At 51.9% G+C, this 9,230-nt stretch overlaps 1 protein-coding gene across 1 annotated transcript; it reads right to left on the bottom strand.

Moving 5' to 3' along the window:
- Nucleotides 1-7,990, bottom strand: CIB4 (calcium and integrin binding family member 4). The gene is made up of 4 exons (XM_047782462.1): nt 7,844-7,990; nt 2,421-2,530; nt 1,559-1,647; nt 1-171 (listed from the first exon to the last, which is right to left on the bottom strand). Exons 1-4 carry the CDS (start codon nt 7,908-7,910, stop codon nt 141-143), a joined length of 297 nt encoding a protein of 98 aa, XP_047638418.1. The 5' UTR covers nt 7,911-7,990; the 3' UTR covers nt 1-140.
- Between the last annotated feature and the right edge of the window lie 1,240 nt (nt 7,991-9,230).

The raw sequence follows: 9,230 nt of genomic DNA, 5'->3' as shown, positions 1-9,230 counted from the left end.
GGCTTTTCTTTGGCTTTATTGAGTAAACAATTTTCTAGAAGAGAGGGAGGGATGGGGACAGTCATTCTTGTAATGAGATTTCTCCCAGCACCTGCGGGGGGTGGAATTCCAAGTTCCAGGGGGTCCAGATCAGCTATTCATCAGTATCCCCAGAAGTGAATCCGAAAGGAGCTGAAAGAAAGAATTCCACGAGCCACCTCGAGCCTGCAGTCGTAACACACGTGCTCACCTGGATGCACACCTCTTGCGTCCCTTGCTCTGAGGGATGGCCGGTTTGCAGCTCTCCTAAGCCAACCCCGAGCCTTCTTTAAGCTCCTTCGGGTAGCTCTAAAAGGCAAAGGCTGTCAGAACCTAGTGGTGCTGGGACCAGTGGCAACAACTGGGAGAGATTCAAAGAAAAACCCAGAGCAGACAGGATTCTGGCTTCAGGTGTGTGCGGGGCTGTTATAGCAGAAGAGGAACGACCTCTGTTGGGGTGGTTCAAGGCTGGGCCCCCAGGAAAGGTGTCTGCCAGGCCACGCCCCCTGGCGGTCATGTTGGAAAGGAGGGCCCTCCCGGGTGGTTGGAAGAGGGCCGGCCCCCTGCCTGGAGCTGGCCAATCAGATTCGCTCTCTGAGACGCTGGCGTCAGAGCTGAGGGCCATTCAGAGCCAAAGAGGTATAAACTCCACTGCGGTGTGGAGGCCACGTTTGGCCTCACGTCTGACTTCACGTCTGACCAAGCAGAGATGGCTGGTTGCACATAGAACCAAGTCTGGAGTTGCCAAGGCAGAGGCTCTGGGCTCCTGACCAGGTGCTGTGTGAGGTCTGGCTGTTTTGTTCTTTTTTGATTAGTTTGTTAAACCATTCTGAGTGGCATTCTTCTGTTATCATCAAAATCACCTAAAGACCAAAGGCAGAAGAGGGCCCAGGGGTAGTGGACACAGGCAGACAGGTGCAGCTCAGCCTGAGACGGTTGTCTCAACCGGGCTGGCCCTAATGAAATGGGATGCCCCCCACGTGGGTACGTTTCCTTCAACCAGAAGGAGCCAAATAAGACAGTTAAACAGCCAACATGGAGACGACCCATCTGGACAGGAAAAGACCCATAAGGCCCCTTTCCACCTGACCCGAGGCTCAGAAATGCTTGAGTTCTTTTCTGAGCTCTAGCACTGGCCTCTTCATGCTCCCATGCAAATCCCCAGCCCTTGGTGACCGCTGGAGGTTGGGGAGAGGGAGGGGAGTAAGATGGCAAAGGCAACTCCCCAGGGCAGTCCTGGAGCCCGGTGGGCTTCGTGCCGGCTGTAGAGAGCCAGCCCCTGAAGTTTGGGCCGCCCATCCCCTTCGCAAAGCTTCGAACACAATGTCCCCTTTCTCTTTTGATACCCCAGTCCCTGTCTCTTTCCAGGCTACCTCTTAGAAGCTCCAGTTTGCTGATTCTGAAAGAATCTGCAAAGTGCCCTGGAAACTCATGACCTCCTTGGGAAAACAGAGGCGCCCCTTTGGCGGAGGGAGACTGGTAGGGGAGGACTTTCCTGTCCCCCACTATGCTGGGCTCCCCCCCGCCCAGAATGCCTTACTTCATGAAGTCTGGAGATTTGGCCATTGCGTGCTCAAACTCGGAGAAGGACAGCATGTTGTCATTGTCCAGGTCTGACTCATCCAGCACCTGGGCGGGGGTGCAGAGGGAGCCAGAAAACAGAGTATCAGAGAGTAAGACGGGGTGCGGGGTGGGGACAAGCACCACATGCTCTCTGCTTGGGGCTTCACACACATCCCCGGAGTCCCCTAGGAGGCAGGTGGTCCACCCCCACCCACCAGACAAGGACAGGGAGGTGCAGAGAGATGAGGTTATATGCACTGCGGTCTGGGACCTCGTGGGCTGGTTGCATTGTGGGAAGCATCCTCTTGGCAGTGAGAATGGGTGTGGGGGTGACGGACAGGGTGGCATCCCCCACCCATTCATGTCACCCAGTCACAGGCACTGCAAGGGGCACAGTCAGGGTGGGGAGGCAGCAGTGACCCCTCGTGGTTTTATCTTTGCTTCTAGTTCCCATCCTGACCAAAAGTTTCTCCCAGTCTTAGGACACATGGGTCCATGGCTGTCTTCGTGTCCAGCCGCAGCTTGGCCCATCACTCTAGGACTGTTGGGCATTGTGTCGTGTTGGGATGATGTGGGGAAGGGGACACAGTGTGATGCCTCCATCTGACACCAAGCTGCTTTTAGTGCACCTGCCTGCAGTGGCTGCAGTGTTGGTGGGAGGGCCCTTTGGGGCGGGGGGCTTAGGCTACGGCTCCGGAGACCCTGGGAGAGAGTCAAGATCCTGGAGGTAGGACAGAAAACAGGGGGTAGTTGCCTCCAGCCCGAGTACCCATCCCTCAGGGCACCTTATCCTGCCAGCCATCCAGGGGCAGGCCCACCCCGCAGCCCCGGGCACACACGCGGCTGGTGAGGTCAGTGAGCAGGTCCTCGGACATGTCGTTGCTGTTGAGCAGCCGAAGGATGATCCTTTGCAGGTCCTCCTCGTCGATGAAGCCATTCTCGTTAAAATCTGCAAAAGGAGGCAGGGCCTGAGAGGAAGGCGGCACCAGCCAGGACTCACAGACTCCTGCCAGCCTCTGGGAGGCCCTGCAGAGCCCACTTGTCCCAGGCGGGTCTCGAACCAAGACTCAGGGGGCCCTGGGCCAGGATTGGAGGGAGTGGGTCTCCGCAGTGACATTGCACTGCTGGTAAGATGCACTGCAGCCTCTCCCTGGGACCCCGCAGTGTCCCCAGGCATCCTGCTGGCCCAGCTCCCACATGCAGAGACTGCAGCAAAGCGACATGGCTTTGGTCCCAAGCCATCTGAAAACGGAATAATTTGCTGGAGTGAAATGTAGTCCTGGACGGTTCCCCTCCTTTGGGGGTGCAGCCTGGGAAACGCCTGGGGGCTGGGAGCTCTGGGCTGCTGGCCAGCCCACGTGGCCTTGGCAGCCTCATGACCTGCGTCTCTGGGTCCCTCTGGGGAGAGGGGGACCTTCCTCTCGCTGTTGCCCAGAAATGAGAGAGATTCAAGAGCTGGTGGAGTCGGGGCTCAGCCTTCAGGTCCCCCCTGCCCTCCAACCCCCGCCCATCATCCTCCCCACCTCCTTGCAATTTACAAAGTACGTTCGCAAAAATCAGCCCATTTGACGGAACGAGGCTTTTACCACTCTCCCCTCGAGAACTGAGGTCGTCTCCCTCGCCTCTCCCAGTCACTAGCATCCCTGTGTCAGCCCGTGGGAAGGTTTGGGAAGATCTGTCGCTGGTGCTCTGGCACCAGCCTGAGGGCCAGTCGCATGTGGTGGAAGCCAGGCTGATGGGGCAGGAAGGCAGTGTGGGATGCTGGCCTCTGACAGGTAGCAAGTCTCCCCAGAGGTGCTGAGAAAGGGGATCAATCTGTTGAAGGCCAGGAGGGTCCCTCGGAGCAAAAACTGGAGCCTAGTAGGTGTGTCCTGGGTAGGTGTGTCCTGGGTAGGTGTGTCCTGGGTAGGTGTGTCCTGGGTAGGTGTGGCTGGCCTGCTGAACTTGACCGAGAGCCATTTACCCCTTCCTTCTTCCTATCAGAACTGCAATTCCCCTTCACAATGACACCCTGTGCAGCTTAAAGGACTCAGCTTTCCAGTCTCCTGTGTGGCTACGTGTGACCATGTGACGTAGTTCTTGCCAATGAAGTTACGACCAGAGTTGCTGGGTGGAGCTTCCAAGAAAGTTTGCTCAAGTCGTGGTTCAGCAGTTAATGAACCCGACTCGCATCCATGAGGACACAGGTTCGATCCCTGGCCTTGCTCAGTGGGTTAAGGAACCACTGTTGCCATGAGCTGTGGTGTAGGTCGCACATGCGGCTCAGATCCAGCATTGCTGTGGCTGTGGTGTAGGCCAGCAGCTGCAGCCCCGATTGGATCCCTAGCCTGGGAACCTCCACATGCTGAGGGTGTGGCCCTAAAAAAACAAAAAGGCAAAAAAAAAAAAAGAAAAAAAAAGTTTGTCCAAGAAGAGTAGACTTCAGCATTCCTGCTGTGGCACCATGGGATTGGGAGTGCTGGGACGCAGGTTCAATCCCCTGCCGGGTATAGTGGGCTAAAGATCTGGCATTGCCACAGCTGCAGCTTAGGTGGTGCCTGTGGTTCGGATCTGATCCCTGGCCCAGGAGCTCCATGTGCCTCGGTTCGGTCAAAAATGGAAAAAATAAAAAAAAGTCGACTTCATCTGTGCCTTCGAATGTCCCTTTGGTCTTATCCCCTCTCTCACCCCTTTTTCTTCCTGCTGGGAATGAGGATCCGATGCCTGTAGGCGCAGAAAACATCTTGGGACTCTGAGGACGACAGTCCATTAAAGCAACATGGGCAATTAGGGGCCTTGAAGGAGCCGAGGCCCTTGGTTACTTCCTAGAGCCATTACCTCAGCTCTGCGCTGCCTGAATCCAGGATTTCTTTTCTTTTTTTTTTTTTTTTCTTTTTTAAACAGGGACGCTCTTACACATAACTGAATGCAATCCTAACTGATACAGTATGTCAGAGCAGTAGTTCTCAAACTACTGTAGCACTTTAGAATCACGGCGGGGGCGGGGGGAGGGGCTTTAAAAAAAAAGCCCACCAACCAGGGCATACTCAGCATCACATCATATCTTTGCAGCTGGGGCCCAGAGAACTGTACATCTTAAAACCTCCCCAGGTCCAGACACATCTGAGAACCAGAGGGTTAGAGCCATGCTTCTTAAAATTTAAGGTGCCAAGGAACCATCCGGGGGTCTTGTTTGTTCCTTTTTAAATTTCATTTTATTTTATTTTATTATATTTTTGTCTTTTTAGGGCCACACCCGTGGCATATGGAAGTTCCCAGGCTAGGGGTCGAATTGGAGCGATAACTGCCAGCCTGCACCACAGCCACAGCAAGACGGGATCCAAGCCACGTCTGCGACCTGTACCACAGCTCACGGCAACGCCAGACCCTTAACCCACTGAACGAGGCCAGGGATTGAACTTGCATCCTCATGGATACTAGTCAGGTTAACCACTGAGCCACGACAGGAACGACCCTTTTTAATTTTTTTAAATTAGAAACCGTTGCCAATTTAATTTAATTTTCTTTGAAATCTCTAAACATTGGATTTCTTTTTTTTTTTTTCCTTTTCATTTTTTGTGGGGTCTTGTTTCAAAGGCAGATCCTGATTCAGTAAGCGGAGGTTGAGGCCTGAGATTCTACATGTCTAGCAAGCTTCCTGGCAATGTCGATGCTGCGGGTACCCGGGCCGCACTTGGTAAGAGCACCGAGATAGGTCTGCAGACTTTGGCTAAGAAGGATCACCCACCCTCGCCGCCCTCTCCTTTCCTTCTCCTCTTCTCTCTTTTTTCTTCCTCCTCTTCCTCCTTCACTGCTTCCCTGCCACCTCAATGTATGGAGCAGCCACCACGGCCCTAACCCTGCTGACAGCACCGCAAGGGAACCAATCTTCGGAGCCCAAAGAGAATTCGGATTTGCTGGAGTCTAGCTGATGAAGCCTGGGCATGGACGAGCCCCTGGGCATCTATTTGCTCTGATGATTTGCATGAAGGTGCCAAGCTTTTTGTTTTTGTACTTGAGCTCGAGGAGGAAGGAAACCGCTTCAGGACCACGCGGGAGACACGGAGTACCTGCTCCTCCCTCTGACCCACGCTCTGTCTGGTCTCTCGGGAGGGACACGATGGACTTCCCAGTTCTCTCTCTCTTTTTTCTTTTGTCTTTTATTTCAGGGCCGCACCCATGGCCTATGGAGGTTCCCAGGCTAGGGGTCAGGGGTGGAATCGGAGCTACAGCTGCTGGCCTACGCCACAACTCACGGCAACACCAGATCCTTAACCCACTGAGCAAGGCCAGGGATTGAATCCACATCCTCATGGATGCTAGTCAGATTCCTTTCCACTGAGCCACGATGGGTACTCCTATCCTTATCTGAGATGCTTTTAATCTGCCCTGGTATACATAGTTTAGAGGTCAAAATTAAATTTGTGCATAATTTACATACAAAATTTGGCTCCTTTCCTCTGGCTTTCTTTCATGGACTCTTCACTTTTCGGGGGGAAAAGTGCCCTGATCTTTCTGATTTTTTTTTTTTTTGTCTTTTTGCTATTTCTTTGGGCCGCTGCCTCGGCATATGGAGGTTCCCAGGCTAGGGGTTGAATCGGAGCTGTAGCCCCCGGCCTACACCAGAGCCACAGCAACGTGGGATCCGAGCCGCGTCTGCAACCTATACCACAGCTCACGCCAACGCCGGATCGTTAACCCACTGAGCAAGGGCAGGGACCGAACCCGCAACCTCATGGTTCCTAGTCGGATTCGTTAACCACTGCGCCACGACGGGAACTCCCTTTCTGATTCTTCATGGCAGAAAGAGTTTAGGGTTTCTATCAGTCCTATATGATGCCACGCATGGAAGCCCATTTTTATGCTAAAAAATAAAAAACTGAGGGGGACCATCCAGTACCGTTTCCATTTTTCAACTCTCTGCTTCTGGTTGTTTTCTAGTGTCATCAGGTAGTTGATTTTTATATATATTTTTAGAGTTTACAGTTATTGATGGAAGGGACAACATGATAGGAGATTACTCAGCTATTCTCTGCAAGGGAAACTGTGATTTCATTTGCGTTTCCTGGATCCTAAGACTGAGGACCTAGCAGATACAAGAATATCATTCATCTTTTTTTGACTGATGGGAACACTGGTATGATAGGCCTGTCTGGTTTAAAACTCCTCCATTCCATTCTAGCCAAGTCCAGGTGAGCGAGGCAGGAATAAGATGGTGCCCCCCCGCCCCCTGCCGTGTGGATAGTGGGGAGCTGGCAGAAAAGGAAGGCAGGTGAGATGCCAAACTTTCCCAGCCTAAAGGTACAAGTCCTTTGGGGCCAAGGAATTATCATGAAGAGCTTAAAGCCTTGCACATGGTCTATTTGAAGGCTTCTCAAGATTTCCTTGTTTCTTTCTGTTTGATTCCTCTTGAGAATGCTGAGGATACTGGGTGTACTAAGGATTCATGAGGCTGCTGAACATCAGAACTGCAGCAGAACAACAACAACAAAAAATGGAGTTCCCGTCGTGGCGCAGTGGTTAACGAATCCGACTAGGAACCATGAGGTTGCGGGTTCGGTCCCTGCCCTTGCTCAGTGGGTTAACGATCCGGCGTTGGCGTGAGCTGTGGTGTAGTTTGCAGACGCGGCTCGGATCCCACGTTGCTGTGGCTCTGGTGTAGGCCGGTGGCTACAGCTCCGATTCAACCCCTAGCCTGGGAACCTCCATATGCCGCGGGAGCGGCCCAAGAAATAGCAAAAAAGACAAAAAAAAAAAAAAAGAACTGCAGCAGAGCCATATGGCTCCCCAGACAAAATCAGAGACAAAAAGTATCATAGGACCTCAGAGATGATTTCTCTAAACCCACTCATCTCAAAGATGAGGAAACCAAGGTCTTAAAAAGTAAAATAATTTGTCCAAGATTTCTCAGCCTTTTAGTGGCCAGGCTAGTTCTAGTGTTCAAATCCCGCCATTTCTTCAAAGTAAGCATAACTCCTTCATACCTATATACAGTCCTCTCTCTCTCTCTCTTCCTCTCTCTCGCCTGCCCACACTACTGTCTTGAAATATCAACATCAGTGATGCCATTTGCCTTTGATGCCATGGAGGCAAAGTCATCCATCCATTAGAATAGTAGTTCTCAACCAATTTTCTACAATCCTCGAGAAGCTTCGGCTGCCCATAAACACCCAGTCAACCCCAACTAACATCACCGCACCGAGGCACGGATGTCGATGGATTCCAGATGGGCTATTTAAGCGCTATGGTGCTTGCCCCACCACCCAGTCCCCACAGCACCCACCGTAGATGCGGAAGGCATACTCGATCTTCAGGCTGGGGCAGGCCTGCTCGCTGAACACAGATGCCATGCCCAGCACATCCTCAAAGCAGAACACGTCGTTGTGGGAGAACACTCTGCAGATTCGGTCTCTGAAAGGGTTGACCTGTGGGTGGGGAGGAGCAAGGAGAGGGAGGAAGCCTATCAATGTCAGGCCCGTGCCTCCCTGGGCCTCACTCATCTATCAGAAGCTCAGTGTCCTGGATTCAAGAAGAAAACCATAGCAACCATCTAAATATTGGTGTGGCTAGCGGGTCAATGAGCCAGGACCGTGGTCACGATGGAGGGTAGCTGGGATGAGGGACCACATTAATGTCACCGTCCCCACTGTCATCTCCTCCCGCATGTGCCTTCCAAAGGCTCCTTTTGTCATTGTTGCTGTTGTGTTGTTCTCTTTATATTAATTTTATATGTAAAATTTGGAAAATAACCTCCCCAAAATATGAAGAATGGGACAAAAATTGTTTGTAATCCACTCTCCAGAGGAAGCGGCTATCGACATATTGATGGAGAGTTAGACAGACGCAGGTTCAAGTTCTGGCTTCACTGTTTACTAGTGAGTGAGCTTAGTTTAGACAAACCTTACGTAATCAACAGAGCCTAAGATTTCTCATCGAAAAGATAGCGTGAGATAACACTATATTTACCTGGTAGTTAGTTGTAAGAATTAAATAGGATAGGTTTCAAGTGGCACAATGACTAATGAATAACATTCAACAAATGGTAGCTATTAGTTGTCACGTAACTATTACAGATATTATAATTTGCACAACTTTCATTCCAACTTGTTCTCAAACTTGAGTCCCCAGTGAGTCAGAGTCACGTGATTGTAGAATGCCTCATTCCCCTAACCTGAGCCTAGCCAGGGTCATTCATGAGAAGGCGCTTTTGAGGCTGGCCTCTCAGGGTTCTAAGCAAACACCCCAGCCGCTTCTCAGCCAGCCTAGAGGCAGCTCACTAAAGCTGCTACTCTCCCTCCAGCCCCCCCACCCCCCATCGGCATGGGCAGGTTGGGCGGGCTGTGGGTTTGGGGGGATGGGCACATCTAATGAGACTTAATTTTTTTTCTTATATTTTTTTAGGGCTGAACCTGTGGCATATAGAAGTTCCCAGGCTAGGGGTCGAATCGGAGCTACAGCTGTCGGCCTACACCACAGCCACAGTGACACAGGATCTGAGCCGCGTCTGCAACCTACACCACAGCTCACGGTAACACCGGATCCTTAACCCACTGAGCAAGGCCAGGGATCAAACCTGCAACCTCATGGATACTAGTTGGGTTTGTTTCTACTGAGCTACAACGACACAAGCGCTAAAGGCACGGAACAAGCTTAGAATTCTTTCAAAGTAG

Source organism: Phacochoerus africanus, chromosome 5, assembly GCF_016906955.1.
Source record: "Phacochoerus africanus isolate WHEZ1 chromosome 5, ROS_Pafr_v1, whole genome shotgun sequence".
In the NCBI taxonomy this organism is placed as follows: domain Eukaryota; kingdom Metazoa; phylum Chordata; class Mammalia; order Artiodactyla; family Suidae; genus Phacochoerus; species Phacochoerus africanus.
Note: the sequence above shows the minus strand (reverse complement) of the source record. Positions and strands in the feature narration are given on the sequence as shown.

Bases quoted from the DNA above. Each gene is read 5' to 3' on its own strand.
- CIB4 (XM_047782462.1), bottom strand. From the start codon at position 7,910: ATGGCATCTGTGTTCAGCGAGCAGGCCTGCCCCAGCCTGAAGATCGAG. The intron at 1,648-2,420 runs GTGTGTGCCCGG...ACCCCCGCCCAG, and splicing joins TCACTGACCTCACCAGCCGC to GTGCTGGATGAGTCAGACCT. The intron at 172-1,558 runs GTAAGGCATTCT...TCTTTCTTTCAG, and splicing joins AAATCTCCAGACTTCATGAA to CTCCTTTCGGATTCACTTCT.